The 26,361-nt window shown below is 47.8% G+C and overlaps 1 protein-coding gene across 2 annotated transcripts in view; it reads right to left on the reverse strand.

Moving 5' to 3' along the window:
* Positions 1–5,748: 5,748 nt before the first annotated feature.
* The window catches only part of PCBD1 (pterin-4 alpha-carbinolamine dehydratase 1), a 54,942-nt gene continuing 34,329 nt past the window's right edge, over positions 5,749–26,361 (reverse strand). The window contains exon 4 of one of the 2 annotated variants that reach the window (XM_044299949.1): positions 5,749–5,897. In XM_044299949.1, the coding sequence (XP_044155884.1) occupies positions 5,799–5,897 (99 nt within the window). In that variant the 3' untranslated portion in view covers positions 5,749–5,798. The remainder of the gene's footprint in view (positions 5,898–26,361) is intronic. The other variant, XM_044299947.1, reaches the window with a different exon arrangement.

Genomic DNA, 26,361 nt, shown 5'->3' on the forward strand with positions numbered 1-26,361 from the left:
GAAATGTATGAAGGTCTAGAGATAAAGTCTCTACTCACAGCATGAGGTGGACAGGCTGTAGGTCTACATAGGAATATGAGTAAATATACATATTAGGGCTTATGTACACGGTCGTGTTTTATTCTCCCAGCCGAAATCATGGCACCATTTATTTTTTTACTTCTGTAGAAATTTCCAATCCTTGTCCACAAAACGGACAAGAATAGGACATGTTCTACCGTTCTACAGTTATTGGAGTGACTGTAAACACAGTTGTGTGATCCTCTGAGGTGGGAGCAGGCAGACACTGACCCTGTTTTATCCTTAAAGGGGTTATCCCATGACTAATGTAAAAAAATCAAATCAAACATCATATAGTACATGACTCTGCTAGATTGATATCAAGAAGGCAGCTCAAAGGAAGTGTCTTTTCTGCTGCAGCTAAGGGGGCATGCCCATGCTCTCCCTATCCCAGCTCAGGAGCCAGTTGAAGGATGAAACTGAGCATGTGCGGCCATCTCAGGGAGCAGGTCAAAGAAATAAGCAAACAGCAGGTGGCGCTACACAGATACATTCGATTGAATAACTCTGTGGCTATGCTAACTTTTTAATTACATATAAATATAAAAGTATTCAGACCCAGGTGCTGGTTTGAAAACTGTAGAATATTTTCTGTGGGACAACGCCTTTATATGCTGTGGGGAGAAAAAATGTTTCCCTCTGTAATGGAGATTGCAAATTCCAATAATACATCTGGTATGTCACTGTCCAGGTTGAGGGACTATTTGTGAGGTATTCCAGCTTCGCTAACATTTGATTGCGTTCGCGAACCGTCCCGGCCGATGTTCGTCCCTCACTACACCCGGGACCCCCGCCAATCAGCTGTTTGAGAAGGCAGTAGTGCCACAGCTTTCTCTCAGCTTTCCCTAGGCCATGTGACATCACATTCATTGGTCACATGGCCTAGGCGCAGCTCTATACAATGCATTCTCAAACAGCTGATCAGCGAGGGTCCCGGATGTCAGACCACACCGGTGATCAGATATTGATGACCTATCCAGAGGATAGGACATCAGTATAAAACTCCCAGAAAACCACTTTAATGTGTGGAGGCTGACTCAAGGAGGAAGATGTTGAGCCAGACTGGAATTATCAGATATACAACTGCATTAGGCATATTAACCCTAACATCTCCTTTTAGAGATGGATTGCGCAAGGTATTAAATCATTAGTTGATATACAGTATGTACTAATTTAGTTATATACCTTTAAAAGGGTATTGCGGAGGAAAAAGTTCAGATCAGATCAGGTTGGTGGGGGTACTAGACGCCGGTCATAATAAAAGCCTGTAGCTAGCGGGGTATCCGCCGAAGTTATGAAGAGGCGCATGCCTCTGCATAACTTTAGCGCATCCACTAAGCATTGACCCGCCATCTGCGCCTGAAATAGGCCTAATTTAGGAGAATTTCAGTATAGTAAATGACCCCCTAAATCTGTGCAGCAGCTCTAGCCATTCTGACAGCTCCCTGACCGAATGTAGCTGCTTGCAGAATCTATATATAATGTACATTCCAGGGGCATAGCAAGTAACCGTGGGGCTTCATAGCAAAATTGACTTGGGCCCCACTCTATCATGGCCACCTTCTGCAGCAATTACAGTAAATTTTATGATTATTATGGTCTCCCTGATGCACAAGGATAATGTAAAAGTTGAAGTGACTTTATTGTACATATTGTAGATAATTTACACAGTTATGTCACAAAATAGCAATAATGCACACAGTGATGTCACTAGTAGGAGACTATATACGCAAATAGGTCATTGCATAGGAATGACACACATAGAAAGGTCATCATGTATCCCTTCTCTATGTTGAGAAGGGGTAATACAGGGTGGCCCACGAAAAAGTAGACAGTCTCCAGCAATAGTATGACAAAATGAATGAGCAAGTGGATTGTTTTCTTAATAACCCACATGCCACACGATGCAGAAAGTGATCCCCATTCATATCTATGCATTTTTGGGCACGTCGGATTATGTCGGCTGATACTACTGGTAATGTTGCGGATAGTGTTTGTGATATTTTCCTTGAGTTCATCCAGGGATGTGGATTGTTAGCGGACATTTTTTGTGTTGAATTTCCCAACAGATAAAAATTGCACAAGGACAAGTCTGAGGAACGTGGTGGCCATAACCCCTTGCTCACAGTTTGCTACTACATCAACAGTTCATGAATCCATGCCAGTGAGGTGTGCCTTGTGGCTTCATAGCAAAATAGACTTGGGCCCCACTCTATCATGTCCACCTTCTGCAGCAATTCCAGTACATGAATTTTATGTCTGTTATGGTCTCCCTGATGCACAAGGATAATGTAAAAGTTGAAGTCACTTTATTGTACATATTGTAGATAATTTACACAGTTATGTCACAAAATAGCAATAATGCACACAGTGATGTCACTAGTAGGAGAATATATACGCAAATAGGTCATTGCATAGGAATGCTCCTACATCAACAGTTCATGAATTCGTGCCAGTGAGGTGTGCCTTGTTGTCCCATCTCGTTGGAAAGAGCAGGACATTTTTGTTTCTGCAGCATCACTGCTGTAGAGCTGCAAGCAGTATCGGCCAACATAATCCGATGTGCCCAAAGATGCATAGCCTGGAACAGGGACCACTTTCAGCATCTTTAGTGACTTGTGGGTAAAAAATAACAATCCACTTGCTCATTCATCTTGTCATACTATCGCTGGAGGTGGGCTACTTTTTCATGGGCCACATAAACGTGGAGCCCAACAGTCATTATTTGCTGCACCTTATGTCTGAATGAAAAAGCATTTCTGGTATTTTACAGTAAAACCCATACTCTTCACAAAGTCTCCCAAGGTGTCCGGACCTTATTTATTTATTTATTTAAAGCACTTATATAGCGCTGCTATATACCGCAGCTCTTTACAGACATTAGCATCCAACTGTCCTTAATGGGGCTCACAATCTAAGTTCCCTATCAGTATGTCTTTGGAGTGTAGGAGGAAACTGGAGTACCTGGAGGAAACCCACACAAGCACAGGGAGAACCCCACACAAACTCCATGCAGATGTTGTTATTGGTCAGATTCGAACCTAGGACCCCAGCACTGCAAGGCACCAGTACCAACCGGTCAGCCACCGTGCTGCCCACTCATGGCATAGCCTTAATAAAAATAATTGATGCCACCTATCTCTATGAACGTATCTATGCTTCAAGAGGGACAACTGATTAATTCCTTAACATATGGAAGCTCAAAAACTCTCAGAAGACTCTTGTCACCCACACTTTTAAAAATATGAGGTTCTTAGCACACAATCTGATGACATCGTGTGAGCCCATCTGCCACGTCAAGGCGACCTCATTCAGATAGCTCTCTACACTAAGACTCTTTTTTTTTTTTTTTTTATATATAACATGATTTACACTGATTTGCACTATTAATTTGAAAAGCCAAACTGATAAGCAGTATATTGGCGTTTCTCTATGACTGACTACTTTATATAAAATAATTTAAAAGCACACTGCAAGTGATAACACCAGTTACACTCAATATATCCTTTTTATATGTATAACGTGTTAGTGTAGGGACCCACCTAAACAAGGAGGGATTAAGCACTGCAAAAGGGCTAACAAAACAGATGTGAATTTAATATATGAAATAGAATTCAACCCATGAAATGTTATAACAATATTGATTGCAACTGGTACACCATGCAATGTTTGTATAGTCAGTCACTGCAGAGGAAAAGCTTTTATGTTTTTGGTGCATTATGTGGCAGAGGCCAAGCTTTGATTTTTCTAAAATGTAAAATTTAGTACAGAACTTTTCTCCTATTACTGTGTACCATTTTATGGATATCACGCAGGAAGTGATATCATACACTATATACACTACACTTATCCTATATACAGACACTATATAAATGACACTGATCCTATATACACACTGCATACATTTACCCTATACATAGACTACACTTACCTTTCACATACACTATATAGACTACACTTACCCTGTGTATGCACACTATATATATATATATACTACATTACACTTACCTGATATATATACTGTATAGACTACACTTACCGTAAATATACCCTAGACTATTCTTACTCTATATATACATTACATAGAGTACATGTACCCTAAATATACACTATATACATTATACTTGCCTTATACATACGCTATATACTGTACACATACCGTATACACTAAATATTGACGACACTTACCCCTAGCCTATGTACAGTGTGTAGACTACACTTACATTACAAATGCACTCTATTCACTACACTTACCCTGTGTACATCGTTTTTATTTTTAATTTTTTACGGTATTCACCTGAGGGGTTAGGTCATGTGATATTTTTATAGAGCAGGTTATTACAGACACGGTGATACCTAATATATATCCTTTTTTTATTTATGTAAGTTTTACACAATGATTTCATTTCTGAAAAAAAAAAATCATGTTTTAGTGTCGCCAAAGACTGAGAGCCATAGTTTTTTCAGTTTTTGGGCGATTATCTTTGGTAGGGTATGATTTTTGAGGGATGAGATGACGGTTTGATTGGCACTATTTTGGGGTGCGTATGACTTATTGATCGCTTGCTATTACACTTTTTGTGATGTAAAGTGACAAAAAATTGCTTTTTTTACACCGTTTTTTATTTTTTATTTTTACGGTATTCACCTGAGGGATTAGGTCATGTGATATTTTTATAAAGAAGGTTAATACGGACGCGGCAATACCCAATATATAATTTTTTTTTCATTTATTAAAGTTTTACACAATGATTTCATTTTTGAAACAAAAATAAAATAATGTTTTAGTGTCTCAATAGTCTGAGAGCCATTGTTTTTTTCAGTTTTTTGGGCGCTTGTCCTATGTAGGGGCTCATTTTTTGCGGGATGAGGTGACGGTTAGATTGGTACTATTTTTGGGGGCATATGCCTTTTTGATCGCTTGGTGTTGCACTTTTAGTGATGTAAGTTGACAAAAATGGCTTTTTTATACACAGTTTTTATTTTTTATGGTGTGGTTATCGGATGGTGTGGATCATGTGATATATTTATTTATAGAGCCGTTCGTTACGGACGTGGCGATACCTAATATGTGCGGTTTTTCTTTTTTTTCAATTTTCTATTAGAAAATCAGGGGAACGGGGCATGTTTTTTTTTTTGTTTACTTGAAACGTTATTTTTTTATTCAAAACACTTCTTTTTTACTTATTTTTTTTTTAACTTTATTTCTGTCCCACTATTTTAGGGGTCTGATCCCCTCTGCAATGCATTACAATACATCTGTATTGTAATGCATTGCCTGTTAGTGTATGACAGCGAGTCATAGACTAACAGGTTGCCTGAGGCTGGATCTCCTCGGCTCCCGTAGAAGGCAGTTCCTGATGCCGTGCAAGGCATTGGGCAGCCTCTGCACGGCATCTGGCTGCCTTGTCACGCATCTGGTCCCCGCCACAGCAGCGCGGGGACTCGATGCGTTCACTCACCTGCCGCAAACAACTTCTATGTTGCATAGAAGGGGTTAATCCGCCGGCATCGCTGTAAACAGCGATGCCGGCGGATACAGCAGGGGCCCGGCAACCAGGGACTGCCGGACCCCTGCAGTGATCGGGCGCACACCGCTCCAGTGCCCGCCCATCATTCCGCCGTGCATGGACGGCGGAATGCATTCTGGCAATGCATCCCCCGCCGTACATGTACGGCGTTCTGCGCTAAGGGGTTAATAGGGTTGATCATGCTGACAGACGCTCTTTAAGAATATACTATACACTGAGAATATATGTAATGCCTGTTGATGTTTTCTCCTGTGGTCCGTGAGAAGGTTCTCTGTGAAGACTGCGGAAATTGAAGATTGATTGTGTCTGAATTAAAAAGAAAACAAGACATAAATATTCCAGCAGTTGTTGGACTCTTTAATACATACTGTCTATCAGGATGGACCCCGTGTCTCAATCTAGTATCAAACAACGAGTGACCCCGATGTCCATAAAAAATGGACTCAGCCCAATGGAGATTCTTAAAGGGTTGCAAAAAGAAGTATAAAAAGTATTCCCAAATCGTGCACTGAGACCCTATTTAGCATAAAACAGCAATTTGGGTAATAAAAGAATCAAGCATACTTTTATTTTTTATTCACATAGCCGTATCAGGGCTCGTCTTTTGGAGAACAAGATGTACTTTCCAATGGCGCCATTTATAGTTGCATACAATGTGAATGGGAAGCGGAAACAAATTTAAAATGGGGTGGAATTATAAAAAAAATAAACAATTCTGCAACAGTTTTATATTCTTTTTTTTTTTTTTTAACACCGTTTCCTATGCATAAAAACCGACCTATTATTTTTATTCTTGGTCATCGCGTTTACATTAGTCCCAGGTGCCTGCAGTTTAAAACAGAAGGCACCTGGCAGATATCGCGCCCGCTCTGCTCATGCGGTTTTTGTTACAGAAGCGCACAGAAATCCGTACAGAAATTTGTGCTGACTTTCTGCACCTTACCCTACACCTGTGTACCGGCACCCTAAGGCTTGGAGGGGAGTATGCAAATTAACTCATACCAGACCAACCAACTATCTGAATAAAAATTGCCCTTTTTGGGAGGGTTTTTTCGATATTTATATGACTGTGCCTGTAGTAATAGAGCAAGATTTGCATTTAAGGGTTCAATCCAAAAAAGCTGGTTTCACAAGCTAAGGCCTCATGCACACGACCGTGCCGTTTTTTTGCGATCCGCAAACCTAAAGCCGCAATGCATATGAAGAACCTCACTGACAGGCAACTACATGAGATGAGTTTAATGACGCCAAGAATTTTCACATTTTAAGGCTTCATTCACACAGTCAGTGTTTGGTCAGTGATTTCCATCAGTGATTGTGAGCCAAAACCAGGAGTGGATCCTACACAGACATAAGGTAGAGGGGAAAGATCTGCACCTGTTCTGTGTTTTGGACCCGCACTTGGTTTTGGCTCAAAATCACTGATGAAAATCACTGACCAAACACTGACTGTGCGAATAAGGCCCTAATGCAATCATCTGCAGTGTCTGCCATTCTTTAAACTTCACCACAAGTGTTGTAGACCTGACCAAAAAGTCCTATTTTCCCTAGACACATAATAAACCGTTCAAATTTAGGGAAAACGCTAAACATCTTTTCCTGTTTTATTGTATTTATTGTAGCTTGCTAAAAACACACCAGTTTTATATGGAGATATCCCGCACCTGAATATAACAGTTAGATATATCTCAGTATCTTACCCCAGAAATCCCACCGTGAGCAGTGGACGTAAAAGCAGCTCCTCCGGGTGTCTCCGAAATTCATCACTAACCATAAAATCAGTTTCATCTGCCAAGGAGCCAACTGATGTTTGGCTTACCATCACTGATGGAAATCACAGAACAAACACTGATGTGTGAATGAGGCCTAACACTGCGCAGTATCACAGTGGTGAAGAGAAATGAGAGCTGGTGGCCGCCCCGTGATATATAAATGCCCCAATAACAATAAGATCTCTTTCACACGTCCGTGATGACATCTGTGACAAGCTGATCAGTCTTTCATCCGTGAAAATGTCTGTGAAGGATCCGTGTGTCCGTTTTTTGCCCTCCAGGTGTCATCCGTATTCCATATACTCTGCTAGGCTGAAAATGAAGTTTCAATCACAGCTCCTACCAATGGTCAGTGAATATCACTGAGAGAACGAAGTGGTTTTCACAGACCCGTAGACTCCAATGGGCTGGTTTGGTTTTGGGCGGTTTTAGGTAACAAGCTGCATCTGAGGAGCCTCCTATTTACTTCACCACAGTGGAGAGGTCATGTTAGAATACCACAGCACCTGCCACAGGAGCAAAGTAGTAGCTGTCGCTCCGAAATTATGGCTCAAATTCTTTGTCTTCCCTACCATCCCAGTATTTTGAAGCAATGTACCCACCTTTCAAAATCCTTGCCCTTTAAAAAACAGGGAGGATGGCGCATGCACGCCAGGCGGGCGTCCCCTTCCTCCTTCTACAGATGGTGAAGCTCCAGGTCTCCAGACACATCAAACATTGCTCTGCAAATGGCCGTTTGTCCTTCTGTTATGGAACCTTCATCTGTGGGTCCTTTATGTCATAGACTTATGCATCTATGACATCAGCAGCACAGTTGCCATAGTTACTACAGGGGCTTATTATTGATACCCACCTCATGCACTTTAACTGTGAAGTCAGCCACAGTGGTCCCAAGTATTAACCCTTTCTTGACTGACTGGAGACTACAATATACTTGTCACTAGAAAGGCCCCTAATCACTATGGCATTTAAAAGCTGCCCTAAGGCCTCATGCACGCGACCGTTGTGTGCATCCGTGGCCGTTGTGCCGTCTTCCGTTTTTTTTCCCGGACCCATTGACTTTCAATGGGTCCGTGGAAAAATCGGAAAATGCACCGTTTTGCAGCCGAGACCATGATCCGTGTATCCTGTCCGTCAAAAAAATATGACCTGTCTTATTTTTTTGACGGACAACGGTTCCCGGACCCATTCAAGTCAATGGGTCTGTGAAAGAACACGGATGCACACAAGATTGGCTTCCGTGTCCGTAGGCTACTTTCATACAGACGGATCCGAAGATCCGTCTGCATAAAAGCTTTTTCAGAGCTGAGTTTTCACTTCGTGAAAACTCAGATCCAACAGTATATTCTAACACACAGGCGTTCCCATTGTGATGGGGACGCTTCTAGTTAGAATATACAACGAACTGTGTACATGACTGCCCCCTGCTGCCTGGCAGCACCTTATCTCTTTTTTTTTTTTTTTTTTTTTTTTTATATTTTTATTGAAATTTTTCAATATAACAAAGGGTAACAGGGAGTACCAAGGTGAATGCTCGCAGGCAACATCAGAGTACAATCAATATTCAGAGTGACATCAGATCAGTTAGACAGTACAGTATATCAACTGGATGGGTATACATGACCACAGTGAGGATTAAGACTATCCAGTTACAAATGGTAAGAGGGTTGCAAAGAATGCGAAGTCAGACAATCAAAGAGACAATAACCTCAGTTACCAGAATATTTCGTTCATTCTTATGCCGAGGACTGATAGTCAGAACATGGAGTGCATTGAGAGGATGCTAAGAAGGGTTGCTCGTGCCCACCAAAGATTAGACACCAGCAGTGCTCTGAGATTTAGGGGCTCTATAATCAGACCATTTGTTCCATTTTTTGAGGAACTTTATGTGTGTACGGGTCTCCCAAGCAGAGAGTTCCTCAAATCTGTGAATCTGGTCGATCTTTTGGATCCACTGATCCACAGGGGGAGTTGTCGATTGTAGCCAGAATTTAGGAAGTTGGAGACGGGCTGCTAGTATCATTTGTGTAAATACAAATGGCTGTTTGGGGGTCTCCTTTCCCTGGGAAAAGGAAAGAAGTGCAATTTGAGGGGAAGGCTGAATTGAGGAACCACAGACCTTGTTGGCAATTGAGAACACCTCGCACCACCATTTATGTATGAGCGGGCACGTCCACCAGATGTGGAAGAAAGATCCCTTTCCCCCCTGACACCTCCAGCAGGCATCCGACATGGACGCAGTGTATTTTGCTGTCCTATCCGGTGTGTTGTACCACCTAGTTAGAATTTTGTACCCGTTTTCTTGGATCCTGACACATCGGGAAACTTTGTGTGGGGATTCTAACAATTTAGGCAGGGACGTATAGGGAATTGTGATGTTTAAGTCTGATTCCCATTGCCTGATAAAGGATGGCTTAGCTATCATGGGAGGTAGGCGGAGCTTACCGTATACCCGTGAGATAATCTTTCTGGGTAGTGCTTGTGAGGAAATCAAAGCCTCCAGCCAAGTTAGAGGGCGGAATAGGTCGCCCACTGCGATGTGCTGCTTAAGGTATGCTCTGAGATATGCTATCGAGAGAAAGTCTCTTGGATGAGGGTTTAGCAGGACGTTGGTATCCTCCAAGTCCATCCATAAACCATCAGGTAGGGCGAAGGATATTATTGGAGTTGAGGAAGAGGTCAATTCTTGGGAAGTTGAGCCTCTTAAGGAGGTGGGAGCTGTATTGATGATATCAGCTATGGACAGTAAAGGCGAAGGGAATGGGATCGCGCAATGTGTGGATGATAACCATTGCCATGCCTCCAAAGTGGCCCTAACAATCGGATAGTGTGACATGCGACCAGGGAAGACCGTTTTATGTCCCAAAATGAGTGCCCTAGGCGGACTATTTAATATGCCCAATTCCATCTGGACCACTGCGGAGACAGGGGAGGGGCCCAACCAAGCAATCGCGTGCGAGAGAAGTATAGCCTTCCCGTACAGCTCTGGGTTTGGAAGGCCTATACCCCCTGCATGTCTAGGTTTGGTAAGAAGGGCAAACGAGAGCCTCGCTTTTTTCCCACTCCAAATAAACGATCTGAATTTTTTCATAAGCTCTTCATAGTAGCATTTAGGGACAGGGATGGGAAGAACCTGCTGCAGGTAAGTCAGCCTAGGGAGGATTAAAGAGGAAAGAAGGTTTTTCCGGCCAAACCAAGAAAGCGTAGGGTTTGTACGGGCTAGATTATCGATTGATTCGATGAGCAGCTTTTTCAAGGGAGTATAGTTTAATGAAAAGAGGTCATTTATATCGGGGCTAATCCTAACCCCCAAAAAACGTGATGTTAGGAGAGGACCAATTAAATGGGAAGTCGGCCATCAACCGACGTTTAACTGTCTGTGAAATCCCAGAGCAAAGGGCTAGTGTTTTGCTAGAATTAATTTTGAAATCTGATATAGCACTGTATGCATTAAGGTGAGTTTGAATTCGCGGAAGGGATATTTTTGGGTTAGTCATCATCATAAGCACATCATCAGCAAAGGCAGCGACCTTTTGTTCCTTGCCCCCGACTCTTAAACCCACAACCTCTCCATCTAGTCTTATAGTTGCTAGCAGTGGCTCAAGAGCCAGTATAAATAAGAGGGGTGAAAGTGGGCAACCTTGGCGGGTCCCATTTCCAATAGTGAAGGGAGCGGACATGCTTCCGTTAACTAGGACTGAGGCAGTTGCACATTCGTACATCGAAAATGTTGCTTTGACGAAAGGATAAGGCAAACCAAAGCTTGACAAGACTTGCTTTAGATATGACCAGTTCACCCTATCGAATGCTTTCTCAGCATCCGTGCTGAGTAAAAGCAGAGGGGAAGATATCTGTTTAGCATGACAGAGAGTATTAATCACTCTGGCGGTATTATCTTTGCCTTCTCTGTTTCGCACAAAGCCCACCTGGTCCTCGTGAACAAGTTGAGGAAGCAGTAATGCCAATCTATTTGCTAGCATTTTGGCCAATAATTTGAGATCTACATTTAGGAGGGAAATGGGCCTATAGCTGGGGCATAATTTGGCGTCTTTCCCTTCTTTAGGGATTAGAGTGATTTGGGCTGCCGTCATATCTCTTGAGAGGGGGATACCCTTCAGGGACTGATTACAGACTTTGAGGAGATGGGGGAGCAGCAGCTCTTGAAAAGTTTTATAATATGCCAGTGGGAGTTCATCAGGGCCCGGACTTTTCCCAGTCGGCATTTGATGTATTGCTGTTTTGAGCTCGCTTAGTGAGAAGGGGGCTTCTAAGCTCAGTTTTTGGCTTACGGAGATGTTAGGTAGTTTGGCGGCTACTAGAAATGATGATGTGAGTGAGGCACGAACTTTGGGGTCTATTGTTGAGGGGAGGTTGTAAAGATCCCTATAAAAGGAGCGGAATTGGGCTGCAATTTGGTTGACCGAAAATATTGGGGTCCCATCGTCTGCGGAGAGCTGATGGACGTAATTAGCCGATCTTCGCCCCTTAACCCTGTTCATCACAAACTTGGTGGCCCTGTCGCCGTGTGCGAAGAATTTATGTTGGGCACTCATGTAGTATTTGGCCGCTCTAGACGCTAGCAAGGTTTTAAGTTTGGCCCTATATTCTGATAACTCTTGGAATTTGGTACTCGAAGGGGAATTTTTGTGCTGAGATTCAAGTCGCCGAATATTTCCTAGTGTGTCGTCAATCTCTCTTTCCCTCCTTTTTTTGTGATATGTGCCTATGTTAATGAAATGTCCCCTGATCACAGGTTTGTGGGCATCCCACACGGTATTAACTGATAGTTCAGAGCTTTCATTTAGGGAGAAATATTCAGCCAAATGTTTGGAGATTTGTTCAACTGAATCCTTGTAGCCCAATAGGGACTCGTTTAATCGCCAGTTAAAACACTTAGGCGTTTCGTTAGGGGCCACAACCTTAACATAAACTGGGGAATGATCTGACACATGTATTGAGCCAATACACGGCTCCCTGCACAGGTGGATGTGCTCTTTAGAAATGAACAGATAATCCAATCTGTGGTAGGTGCCATGCGTTGGGGAATAGAAAGTGAAATCTATGGCATCTGGGTTGTGAGATCGCCACACATCCACCAAGTGTAGATCCCAGAAGACATTGTGAATATGTTTGAGAGATTTCTCAGAGTGAACTGATTTGTGCGTGGAGATGTCCAGCCGCGGAAACAGTGCCACGTTTAGATCACCTCCGGCTATCACCACCCCCTCTTGAAAGGATTCTATTACAGGGAAGATGTCGGAGTACCAGCGGGAGTGGCCAGAATTTGGGGCGTAAATGTTGATAAAAGTATATATTTGTGGCCCTATAGTACCTTTAAGCAAAATAAACCTACCCTCTGGGTCTAATGTTTGGCTAATAAATTTAAAGGGGATTCTCCTTTGAAACCCAATGCTAACTCCACAAGAAGCAGAGGAGCTGCTTCCACAGTGATACCAATTGAAATAGTGGGAGAACCGCATGTCAGGATAGTGGTTGAAGCGGAAATGCGTCTCTTGTAGAAACAACACTCCAGCCCCCGCCTTCCTCAGAATGGCAAAGATTTGACTCCGTTTTGAGGGGGAGTGGAAACCTTTGACATTGTAGGAAGCAACCGATAAATCAGCCATTTGTTGTGGTGTGTGTTGATTTACCTTGCGGCTGATGCTGCTTTAACTGGGAGATAATGTCAGGTTTGTGATGATCAGTTGTTCTGTACATCAAAGAAGTTGAGTAAGGGAGGCATTCACTCCATAACGGTGAAGTAGGCGGACACCTTGGATTAAAAGAGGGAGAAGAGAAAGGAAAAGGGAAGGGAAAAAAGGGGAACATAACATAAACGTTTAAACAGACTGTAAGTAAAAGAACATACAGCATAGGATGCACTATCATCCTAATCAAGGGGGTTATTTGGTCAGTAGACCGTCAATGAGAATGTATAACGCCTAGAACAAGGTTATGCTATGGCGAAAATGGAAATACTCAATAGGCAATAAGGCAGGCTATATATGCAGGAACAAAATTAGCAAAGGAAGTCTCGGGATCTAGTATAACATTATAATGTGTCCTTCAGCTATTGTCGTAGCCTAAACCTATAAACAGACAGGCATGTAGGACCATCTATTGATCCTGAGAGAGACTTCTTGGGGTGAGTTGGAGACTTCTTTTCTTGGAGCGAGAGGACTTCGGAGTACGCGGCGCCTCAAAGGGAGTCACTTTGGGTATATCCGGCAATGTGCATAGATCTTGAAAAAGTTCCCAATTTTCTATCGGCAGAGGAGGTATTTTCATAAGATCATAGGCGACTGTGAGATCAGTAAAGGAGGCAATATTAACTCTTTTGCCCTCATAGGCAAAAGATAGGCCAAAAGGGTAGGACCACCTATACAGAACTTTTTTTGACCGAAGCCAATCTGTTAAAGGCTTGAGGGACCTGCGTTTCTTCAATGTTGAAGGGGCTAAGTCCTGATATATGTCAATCTTGGACTCCTCAAACAGGAGGTCAGGGTGATTGCGTGCAGCATCCAATATAGCCGTTTTAACTTGGAAGTTGAGGAACTTACAGATTATGTCCCTAGGTGGGTCAGCTGGTTTGGGCTTGGGCCTCAGGGCTCTATGAGCTCGTTCTATGATCACTTCTTGTGGAAAGTTAGGGCCCAGCAGTAACCTGCAAATTGCAAGTATGGAAGCTGCGATGTCAGTTGTGGGGACTGACTCGGGGACACCCCTGAATCTCAGGTTATTTCGGCGCCCCCGATTTTCTTGATCTTCTAATGAATTATGGAGGTCATTCAGGTATACTGCGCACCGACGGAGGGAGTCCGACACCGCAGTCTGGTGGTTTAAGATCTCTGCCTCATGCAGCTCCAGGCTTTCCACCCGGTCTCCTATCTGCCTCACCTCGTGTCTGCACGCCGACAGCTCTGCAAGGATTGGTTCCATTACTCTGTTCAGAGCAGTGTCCAGGTATTTCCTCGTGATCGGGAGTTCTGCTCTGGGTTGCGGGTCCTCTGCATCGCTGTCTTCATCCGCTTGTGCTGGCGCGCGCTTTGGAGGGAGAAGAGAAAGGAAAAGGGAAGGGAAAAAAGGGGAACATAACATAAACGTTTAAACAGACTGTAAGTAAAAGAACATACAGCATAGGATGCACTATCATCCTAATCAAGGGGGTTATTTGGTCAGTAGACCGTCAATGAGAACGTATAACGCCTAGAACAAGGTTATGCTATGGCGAAAATGGAAATACTCAATAGGCAATAAGGCAGGCTATATATGCAGGAACAAAATTAGCAAAGGAAGTCTCGGGATCTAGTATAACATTATAATGTGTCCTTCAGCTATTGTCGTAGCCTAAACCTATAAACAGACAGGCATGTAGGACCATCTATTGATCCTGAGAGAGACTTCTTGGGGTGAGTTGGAGACTTCTTTTCTTGGAGCGAGAGGACTTCGGAGTACGCGGCGCCTCAAAGGGAGTCACTTTGGGTATATCCGGCAATGTGCATAGATCTTGAAAAAGTTCCCAATTTTCTATCGGCAGAGGAGGTATTTTCATAAGATCATAGGCGACTGTGAGATCAGTAAAGGAGGCAATATTAACTCTTTTGCCCTCATAGGCAAAAGATAGGCCAAAAGGGTAGGACCACCTATACAGAACTTTTTTTGACCGAAGCCAATCTGTTAAAGGCTTGAGGGACCTGCGTTTCTTCAATGTTGAAGGGGCTAAGTCCTGATATATGTCAATCTTGGACTCCTCAAACAGGAGGTCAGGGTGATTGCGTGCAGCATCCAATATAGCCGTTTTAACTTGGAAGTTGAGGAACTTACAGATTATGTCCCTAGGTGGGTCAGCTGGTTTGGGCTTGGGCCTCAGGGCTCTATGAGCTCGTTCTATGATCACTTCTTGTGGAAAGTTAGGGCCCAGCAGTAACCTGCAAATTGCAAGTATGGAAGCTGCGATGTCAGTTGTGGGGACTGACTCGGGGACACCCCTGAATCTCAGGTTATTTCGGCGCCCCCGATTTTCTTGATCTTCTAATGAATTATGGAGGTCATTCAGGTATACTGCGCACCGACGGAGGGAGTCCGACACCGCAGTCTGGTGGTTTAAGATCTCTGCCTCATGCAGCTCCAGGCTTTCCACCCGGTCTCCTATCTGCCTCACCTCGTGTCTGCACGCCGACAGCTCTGCAAGGATTGGTTCCATTACTCTGTTCAGAGCAGTGTCCAGGTATTTCCTCGTGATCGGGAGTTCTGCTCTGGGTTGCGGGTCCTCTGCATCGCTGTCTTCATCCGCTTGTGCTGGCGCGCGCTTCGGAGCCTTTGCCTGTGGTGACGGCGCCATCTTAGGTTCTCTTGCAGCCACCGTTGAGGCGGCTTTTTTCAGAAACTTCTCCATGTCTCCGCTTGCAATTTGATTTTTGGAAGGAGCAGGAGTGTCTCCATGTCTGGCGTTACCGATTTTTACCATTTTCGCCGCTGTTAGCTTGTGTCGGCTGGCGTTAGGGACGATTCTCTTTACAGAGCCGAGAGCTATGCGTCCATTCTCATCCGGCGCAAGCTCCGCCCCCGCACCTTATCTCTTACAGGGGGCTGTGATCCGTACAATTAACCCCTCAGGTGCTGCACCTGAAGGGGTTAATTGTGCGTATCATAGCCCCCTGTAAGAGATCCGGGGCTGCCAGGCAGCAGGGGGCAGACCCCCCTCCCTCCCCAGTTTAAATTTCATTGGTGGCCAGTGCGGCCCCCCTCCCTCTATTGTAATAATAACATTGGTGGCACAGTGTGCGGCCCCCCGCCCCCCCTTTCTCCCTCTATTGTATTAATACATTGGTGGCAGTGTGTGGCCTCCCCGGGCCCCCCTTCCCTCCCTCTATTGCATCAATAACATTGGTGGCAGTGTGCCGCCTCCCCTTTCCCCCCCCCCCTGATCATTGGTGGCAGCGGAGTTCCAATCGGAATTCCAGTTTAATCGCTGGGGCTCCGATCGGTAACCATGGCAACCAGGACGCTACTGCCGTCCTGGTTTCTTATGGTTACTTAGCAATAGTAGAAGCATTATACTTACCTGCTGGCTGCTGCGATGTCTGTGTCCGGCCGGGAGCTCCTCCTACTGGTAAGTGACAGCAATGCGCCGCACAGACCTGTCACTTACCAGTAGGAGGAGCTCCCGGCCGGACACAGACATCGCAGCAGCCAGCAGGTAAGTATGATGCTTCTACTATTGCTAAGTAACCATGGCATCCAGGACTGCAGCAGCGTCCTGGTTGCCATGGTTACCGATCGGAGCCCCAGCGATTAAACTGGGATTCCGATCGGAACTCCGCTGTCACCAATGATCGGGGGGGGGAGGGGAGGCAGCACACTGCCACCAATGTTATTGATGCAATAGAGGGAGGGAGGGGGGGCCGGAGGAGGCCGCACACTGACACCAATGTTATTAATGCAATAGAGTGAGGGAGGGGGGCCGGGGGAGGCTGCACACTGCCACCAATGTTAATAATGCAATAGAGGGAGGGAGGGGGGTCGGGGGAGGCTGCACACTGCCACCAATGTTAATAATGCAATAGAGGGAGGGAGGGGGGCCGGGGAAGGCCGCACACTGCCACCAATGTTAATAATGCAATAGAGGGAGGGAGGGGGGCCGGGGGAGGCCGCACACTGCCACCAATGTTAATAATGCAATAGAGGGAGGGAGGGGGGCCGGGGGAGGCTGCACACTGCCACCAATGTTGATAATGCAATAGAGGGTGGGGGGGGGGGCCGCACTGGCCACCAATGATATTCAAATTGGGGAGGGGGGGGTCTGCCCCCTGCTGCCTGGCAGCCCCTGATCTCTTACAGGGGGCTATGATACGCACAATTAACCCCTTCAGGTGCGGCACCTGAGGGGTTAATTGTGCTGATCACGGCCCCCTGTAAGATATCGGGTGCTGCCAGGCAGCAGGGGCAGTCATGTACACAGTTTGTAGTATATTCTAACTAGAAGCGTCCCCATCACCATGGGAACGCCTCTGTGTTAGAATATACTGTCGGATATGAGTTTTCATGATGTAACTCATATCCGACAGTATATTCTAACATAGAGGCGTTCCCATGGTGATGGGGACGCTTCAAGTTCAAATATACCATCGGATTGGAGAAAACTCAGATCCGATGGTATTAAAGAGACTCCAGACTTTACATTGAAAGTCAATGGGGACGGATCCGTTTGCAATTGCACCATATTGTGTCACCGTCAAACGGATCCGTCCCCATTGACTTGCATTGTAATTCAGAACGGATCCGTTTGGCTCCGCATGGCCAGGCGGACACCAAAACGACTTTTTTTTCATGTCCGTGGATCCTCCAAAAATCAAGGATGACCCATGGACGATAAAAACGGTCACGAATCACGGACCTACGGACCCCGTTTTTGCGGACCGTAAAAAAAACGGTCGTGTGCATGAGACCTTATTGTAATATATGGTCCACGCTGCACTGAAGATTCTGACGTCATGCTTGCCTTCAGGTACTTTTTCAAGCGTGGTTCTCATGCTGTAAAAAAAAAACTTCCAGGCATCAACTGTGGCAAAAATTTTGGACTGTGCAAGTCGAAATTGTGAAAATTTTACTCATTTGACTTGATAGAAGCAAATGCACTTCTGAATTCCATACAATTTGCAGCAATTAAAAAGTCAAATTAATATAATTTTTTTAATGAATTTTTTTAAATGTAGACCTGTGAACATGTTCTGCTTGATAATATTACAGTTTGTCTTATATTTGCTATAGAAACCACTGATTCCTGTATAACCATTAATAATAATAATTATGTTCTTACTAATTATCAATTGAGAATTGTCTTTGTGTTGAAAGCACCTCTTCTTCCTGTCTTCTGTTTCGAGTATTACATTTTTTTTCTAGTACAATGTATGCTGTCATTTTAATGCCATAGATTTAGTTTGTGAAGTAATATGTGTAGAAATTGGCTGAGCTAAATGTCAAGTGCCTTTTCTCACCTTGTAGGTGGCTGATTAATAATAATGTAACATGATAATGGAAAAAAAATATTAGATTTACTACTATGCAGCAGTAATTTGCTATTATAATTGAATGATATAGAAAGCCCCATGTGATGAATACCACCCCTCGTGCCCGCTGACGTCAACCACGTCGAGCTCACGAGACCTGGTATGATCACAGGGTTTACCAAAAATGTGAAGTTACGCCCTCCAGAGGAACACGTAAGGTCAGGCTGGTATAGTTTACACACACACCTCCTGTCCACGCGGGCACAGAGAGGCAACAAGCTGGGAGAGCCTTTTCCCTGCCACAGTGAAAACAGCCCACACTCAGCCCGGGTAACTGCCACCAGTTTCTCGTTTGATATAAACCCGGTCCGCTAACGGGATTATATAGGGTCAGAAACCAACCCGCGCTAGCTTATAACTAGGCCAAAACACGGACGTGGGGATTCGTGATCGAGATACAAGATAGCACAAGATTAAATTATAGTTTTAATCGCTGTAAGAGCACACTAGATATGACACAATATACACAGACAATATATACAGTGGTTGAGATTACAGATACAGATTATATGGGTACAACTGGGTTAAGCAGTGTAAAAGTAAGTTACCAAGTATGATGAAAGTTCCTTGTGATATCCTGAGCTGGAGTCCACACGAGGGGCTGTGATCTCCTGCTATTTCCTGGGTCTCTCTAAACACATGTGTAGGATGTGACCCCTCTTCAGAGAAAGACCGCGCCTACTTGCTGGCACCAGGCTTTTAACCTGAAGCCGGCCCATCCCCTCCCTGCCTCAGGGAGGGGTCAACTCCCCCTCTTCTGGGCTGACGGTGAATGACCCACAAAACCCTTTAGGGTTCATAGCTCCAGACCAGAGGGTCACAGGGAGATGGTTCTGGGACTAATGGACCTGCCTGGGTTCCGGCTACAAGTAGAGCCCAAACCTGGTACCGGTAGGTGGTTTCTATGGGGAGATATGGGTATCTCCCTACCCCGACTGGGTACGAGTAAACCAAGACCATGGGACCGTACCTCGTGGCCACCGGGACACAAATATGTATCCGGTTTGCGCCTGCGATGGCCGGGCGCTTCATAATTCCTTATGAGAGGTAGGTGCCAATATGTCTGGGGAGTCTCATTGATCCGGGCAAGGGCAGATACCCCCTGCTGAGAGTTTTCCTGCCGGATTCAGGTGGCTTCAAACTGGTGCCTGGAGGTGTGAACTTCTCCTTGAAGCTTGGACCCCCTGAGGGGTGTCTTCCTGGCCAACTGACACTCAGTTGGCTGGGGGGAGGAGTGGAAACTTATTTTGCATGTACACTGAATCATGCCAAGAGGTGCATCAAATTACAATCAGGGCTGGGGGCTTTGAAGCAGGGAAATCCTGTCAGCAAATGGAGGGTGTGAGGACATTGTTGACAGTAAATATTAATCCATATTCCTCACACCTCCCCCTTTTAGAGGGCGCCAGGGGGCAGCACATTCCTGTGCTCCCCAATGCGCCCATCCGCCCCCTCTCCTTGTCGGGATAGCCCATCGGCGTTCCCGTGGTCACGGCCCCTTTTGTGGCGAATGGTCAAGTGATACTGCTGGAGAGCTAGGCTCCAGCGTAGCAGCCTCCCATTCGTCCCGGATACGGTGTTTAACCAACTGAGGGGGTTGTGGTCGGTCTCCACCGTGAAGTGGCGCCCGTATAAATACGGCTGCAACCGTTGCAGTGCCCAGACAATTGCCAGGCACTCCTTCTCCATTGTGGAGTACGCCACCTCCCTCGGCAGGAGCTTCCGACTCAGGTACAGAACAGGGTGTTCCTGGCCCGTAGTGTCAACCTGGCTGAGTACGGCACCGAGGCCGAAATCACTGGCGTCAGTCTGCACTATAAACGGCAGCGTGAAGTCGGCCGCCTGTAGTACAGGGAAGCTCGAGAGGGCGGCCTTCAGCGCTCGGAAGGCCGTCTCGCAGTCGTTCGTCCAATCGACTGCGGAGGGCAGTTTCTTCTTGGTGAGATCCGTCAAGGGCTTCGCTAGGCTACTATAGTGGGGAACGAACCTCCTATAGTACCCGGCGGTGCCCAGGAAGGACATCACCTGTTTCTTGGTCCTGGGGGTGAGCCAGGATGCGATAGCATCCACTTTCCCGGGCTCTGGCTTAAGAGTCCCCCCGCCTACCCGGTGCCCCAGGTAGTGGACCTCGCTCATGCCCAGCTGGCACTTTTCCGGCTTGATGGCAGCAGGGGCAGTCATGCCTGGTGGATCCGCCCCAGCACCTGCGTCAGGTGCTGTAGGTGATCCTCCCAGGTGGGACTGAAGACGGCAATGTCATCCAGGTACGCGGCCGCGTACTTTTCAAGTCCCTTAAGCAGCGTGTTGACCATCCGCTGAAAAGTGGCAGGGGCATTCTTCATGCCGAACGGCATCACCGTGGATTCGTACAATCCAAAGGGGGTGATGAAGGCAGAGCGTTCCCGCGCCTCCGGGTCAGGGGAATCTGCCAGTACCCCCGGCTCAGATCCATGATGGTCAGGTACCGGGCCCCGGCCAACTGATCGAGCAGGTCATCGGTGCGTGGCATAGGATAAGCATCGGCGACTGAGACAGCGTTGCGTCCCCTGTAGTCCACGCAGAACCGGGTGGTTGTAACGCACCAAGTTGATTAGTTAGGATCTCAACTGCAGAGTCAATGGACATCAACTATTTACCACACTGCCTAAGTGCTGGCTGTGTGTTTTGCGGCTGCTCAATTTGAACCCCAGGCGGCTCTCTGTCTTAGGCGGAGAGGTTGGGGTTACCAAAATCATGTACCGCAATACACATAAACAGATTAATTAATGGGGAGGAAGATCTCCTCTTAGTTGCGAAGGTCAGGAGGTATTTTTATAGCAATTCCTCAGGAATATATATAACTGCAATATCAACTCTTACCACCGGGTGGCAGCAAATCTACAGGTTAGTATGTAACTGCAATATCAACTCTAACCACTGTGTGGCAGCAATTCTTCAGATTAGTATGTAACTGCAATATCAACTCTCACCACCGTGTGGCAGCAATTCTTCAGATTAGTATGTAACTGCAATATCAACTCTCACCACCGTGTGGCAGCAATTCTTCAGATTAACTTCGACATAACCAGCGGAGCCTGTTAGCAGGCATGTACTTGCGGTTTAGGAGTCCTCCGAGAGGGAACCAGCAGTGGGGGAGCCGTAGCAGATGGTGGCGAATCCTCCAAGAGGAAGGCAGCAGTGTGGAAGTCCGTAGCAGATGGTGGTGAGTCCTCCCTGAGCTGCAGGGTTCCAGACCCGCATCAACGATTCCGTCCTCTTGTGCAAATGGAGCTGACAGGGTGCGCACTCCATTAGTGGAACACCCTGTACAGCCCCTGACTCCTATTTATTGGCCGGAGCGTGAGTGGGCGGCGCCATTAGACAGCCCAGCGGCAGGTGCGTTCCATCACAGTGGTCCGGTCCTTCTTTGGGACGAGGACCACAGGCGAGGCCCAAGCGATGTTGGATGCCTGGATGACCCCCAGCTTCAGCATCTCGTCAATCTCCTGGCGCATGTGCTGCTGCACCTCCAAGGAAACCCGATATGCTGAACGCAGGATTGGGGGGTGATCCCTAGTGTCCACGTGATGGACAGCCAACTCCGTCCTTCCGGGCTTGTTGCTGAACAACTCCCGGAAGGGGTGAAGGGTGGCCCACAGCTGGGACCGTTGGTCCGTCAAGAGCTGTTGGCCCACCTCCACATCCTCGATGGACCCACCTACCTTCACCTGGGTGAGCATGTCCAGGAGGGTTTCCTCCTCTCCCTCCTCGGGGAGGTTGCAGACAGGGAGGGCACATTCCCCTCTCTCATGATGGGCCTTCATCATGTTCACGTGGAAGGCCTTCCGCCTTCCTCGGGCGTGGTCCAGGGTGACCAGGTACGTCACGGCATTGAGGCGCTGATGCACGAGGTACGGGCCTTCCCAGGCCGCCTGAAGCTTGTCCTGAGGTACGGGGACCAGTACCCATACCTTCTGACCTACCTGGTAGGTCCTCTCACAAGCGTTCTGGTCATACCATCGCTTCTGGTCGGCCTGGGCCCGCTCCAGATTATCGTGCACCAGCTGCGACAAGGCCTGCATCTTGTTCCGGAAGCGCATGATATATTCGACGACCGATACTCCAGGGGTGACTACCTCTCCCTCCCAGGCCTCTTTCACCAGAGCCAGGGGCCCCCGCACACGTCGCCCGTACAGGAGCTCGAAGGGGGAGAACCCCGTGGAGGCCTGTGGGACCTCTCGGTAGGCAAACAGCAGATGTGGGAGGTACCGCTCCCAGTCACGCCCGTGGGAGTCGACCAACATCTTAAGCATCTGCTTTAAGGTGCCATTAAATCGTTCACACAGGCCGTTTGTCTGTGGGTGTTACGGGCTGGTCACCAGATGTTGCACCTGTGTTTGCCTACAGAGGGACTCCATCAATTGTGACATGAACTGGGTCCCCCGGTCGGTGAGCATTTCCTGGGGAAAGCCCACTCTGGAGAAAATCTCCAGCAAGGCAGTAGCCACCTTTTCGGCTCGAATGGATGACAAGGCTACCGCCTCCGGGTACCGGGTGGCATAGTCTACTACCGTCAATATGAAGCGTTTCCTGGAGCTGCTGGGAATGGACAGCGGTCCAATCAGATCCACAGCCACCCTCCTGAAAGGCTCTTCAATTATGGGCAGTGTTACCAGTGGGGCTTTGGGGCGCCACCCCGCCTTCCCCACCCGCTGGCAGGTGTCACATGAACGGCAGTAGGCAACCACATCAGCCCCCATCTTGGGCCAGTAGAAATGCTGGGCTAATCTGGCCCTTGTCTTAGCGATCCCTAGGTGTCCCGCCATCGGAATCTCATGCGCAACCTGCAACAACTCCGTCCTGAACTGATAGGGTACCACTAGCTGTCGGTCCCTAGGCCACGCCTCCTGTGAGCCCGGCTGGACCGTGACCCGGTACAGCCGTCCTTGGTCCCAGACCATCCGCTCGAGGTCTGAGTCCGAGGGGGGCTGTTCCGCTTGCTCCTTGAGAGCGTTCAGGCTGGCGTCAGCCGCTAACGCTGCCTGAAACTCCTGACTGGACGTGGCCAGAATAGACGAGATTGCCACGTCCCCTGTCAGGTCCCTGGGACCTGTCTCCTGGCCTCCCTCTGACTCGACAGCCACTTGGTCGGAAGGGGGAAAGCCATCAGACCCCTGAGGGGCCCCTAGGACCCCAGCACTCCCACTGCGCGTGACAGCAGCTATGGCCGCTGCCACTGCTGGTAGTGCCTGCTTTCCCTCGGCTCCTGACCAAGTCGCCAGTCCAGACGGACTAACCTGGCCTTCTGACATCCCAGTGGGGGAGGAACCCTGCACTGAGAGTTCACCTGGCAGTCCTACTTCTCCTGGGACAGCCCTGACCTCATTTGCATCCTCCCCCTCTGCAGCTGTCTGACCCCTGCTTGTCCCCCCAGTCACCACACTGGAGGACAACAGGGTCCAGCAGGCTTGCTGGCTACACCTTGGGGCTTCAGCCCAGCTGGCAGGAATGACCCCCTCTCCACTGAGGGGAGAGGCACACATCACATCCCCCACCTCCCCATCAACAGGCATAATGGGTACATTCACAGTATTATCAGGGGGGGACATTACATCACATTCTGGGGAATCCGACCTTGGGGTGTCAGCGGCCACGTACTTAGACACAAGCCGCCCCAGGTCCGTCCCCAGCAAAACACTGGCAGGGATATTTGCGGATACCCCCACCTCCCTTACTCCTCGACCGGCGCCCCAGTCCAGATAGACCTTGGCGACGGGCAGCGCCGGTTCCACTCCTCCAATCCCGGAGACAGTGAGGGATCTCCCGGGCAGTAAATCATGGGGTGTCACCAGTTCAGGCCGTACCAGTGTCATTTCAGCGCCAGTGTCTCTAAGTCCCATGGCCACGGCCTGGCCCACGGTGACCGGTTGAACATTGTCAAGGGACCTCCCACCACCCCCACCCACACACAACACAGTGGACGGTTTCCGGGTTGATGACTGGGACGGATCCCTCGGGCGCTGGGGACACATGGCTTTGAAGTGTCCTGGCTGCTTACACAGGTGACAAAGTCGGGGTTCCCCCACTGACGTGGAAAGTGCAGCAGGGGCCAGTGCCCACTTGGGCCTAGGGGCAGGGGTAGCAGGTGCAGCGTGCGTCTTACCCCCTCTCCAGCCGACAGGTTTCCGGGCCTCTGAAGTTCTGTTGTTGGTGTATTCATCGGCCAGGGCTGCTGTTGCGGAGGCCTCCTTTGGCTTCCGGTCATGGAGGTACTGCTGGAGATCCTCTGGGCAGTTCCACAAGAACTGTTCTGTGGCGATGAGCTCCTTCAGCTGCTGGACGGTGCTGAGCTCCAATCCTGTGGTCCATTGGTCGACCGCTCTCAGCAAGGCCCGCATGTGATCGGCCCAGCTCTGGGTAGAACCCCGATGCAAATTCCTGAGCCTTTTCCGGTACGACTCAGGGGTTAAGTTATACTGCCTGACCAGAGCCTGTTTGATGTCCTCATAGCACAGGATGGTCTCGCTGGGCAGGTACCCGAAGATTTCAAGGGCTTTTCCCCTGAGCCGTGGCGTGAGGAATCTGACCCACTGGTCCTCTGGCAGCTGGTATTGATGGCAGGCTGTCTCAAATGCCAACAAAAAGGTGTCCAGGTCCCCATCTTTGTCCAGTAGGGGAAAGTCCTCCGCCCGCAGTTTCGGAATCCGGACCTCTGGAGACTCACATTGGGCTGGGGATGGCTGCTGGAATTGGAGCTTTAGCTGGAGCATCTGTAGCTGGTGCTCACGCTCGGCCTGCTCGCGACGCTCTGCAGCCTCTGCTCACTCGCGACGCTCTGCAGCCTCTGCTCGCTCGTGACGCTCTGCAGCCTCTGCTTGCTCGCGACGCTCTGCAGCCGCCAGGAGGAGCTCCGAGGCTACCTGGTCTCCAGCCTGGAGACGGTCCATGGCAGCTTGTAGGAGAGCAGCTGAGCCAGCTTGGCTGGGGGGATGGGCAGGTGGACGCCGCGGACCTCACCTCTGGCGACTGGCTCCTTGGGGAGCTTTGGCTGTGCTCCCCCTCGCCTTCCACCTCCTCTCCGCCCCCATTTAAAGCATCGGCCATCTCCTTCGATTTGCTCCTTGTGATACTGGCCGTCATTGCAACGGATGGTCACTGACACCACTGCAACCTGATGCACACACACCTTATTGTATCTGCACTCAGACTGTCTAGTGTTGAGCTGATCTTAAGACTCCAGCAGCAAGAGCTACTGCTGGTCGTCTTTAGTGTCTGGAAGTATGGGTCTCACACTCACACACACTAGTATCTCGATCCCACTTTGCTGCCACCAATATGTGATGAATACCACCCCTCGTGCCCGCTGACGTCAACCACGTCGAGCTCACGAGACCTGGTATGATCACAGGGTTTACCAAAAACGTGAAGTTACGCCCTCCAGAGGAGCACGTAAGATCAGGCTGGTATAGTTTACACACACACCTCCTGTCCACGCGGGCACAGAGAGGCAACAAGCTGGGAGAGCCTTTTCACTGCCACAGTGAAAACAGCCCACACTCAGCCCGGGTAACTGCCACCAGTTTCTCGTTTGATATAAGCCCGGTCCGCTAACAGGATTATATAGGGTCAGAAACCAACCCGCGCTAGCTTATAACTAGGCCAAAACACGGACGTGGGGATTCGTGATCGAGATACAAGATAGCACAAGATTAAATTATAGATTTAATCGCTGTAAGAGCACACTAGATATGACACAATATACACAGACAATATATACAGTGGTCTGAGATTACAGATACAGATTATATGGGTACAACTGGGTTAAGCAGTGTAAAAGTAAGTTACCAAGTATGATGAAAGTTCCTTGTGATGTCCTGAGCTGGAGTCCACACGAGGGGCTGTGATCTCCTACTATTTCCTGGGTCCCTCTAAACACATGTGTAGGATGTG

Source organism: Bufo gargarizans, chromosome 6, assembly GCF_014858855.1.
Source record: "Bufo gargarizans isolate SCDJY-AF-19 chromosome 6, ASM1485885v1, whole genome shotgun sequence".
Taxonomy (NCBI): Eukaryota; Metazoa; Chordata; class Amphibia; order Anura; family Bufonidae; genus Bufo; species Bufo gargarizans.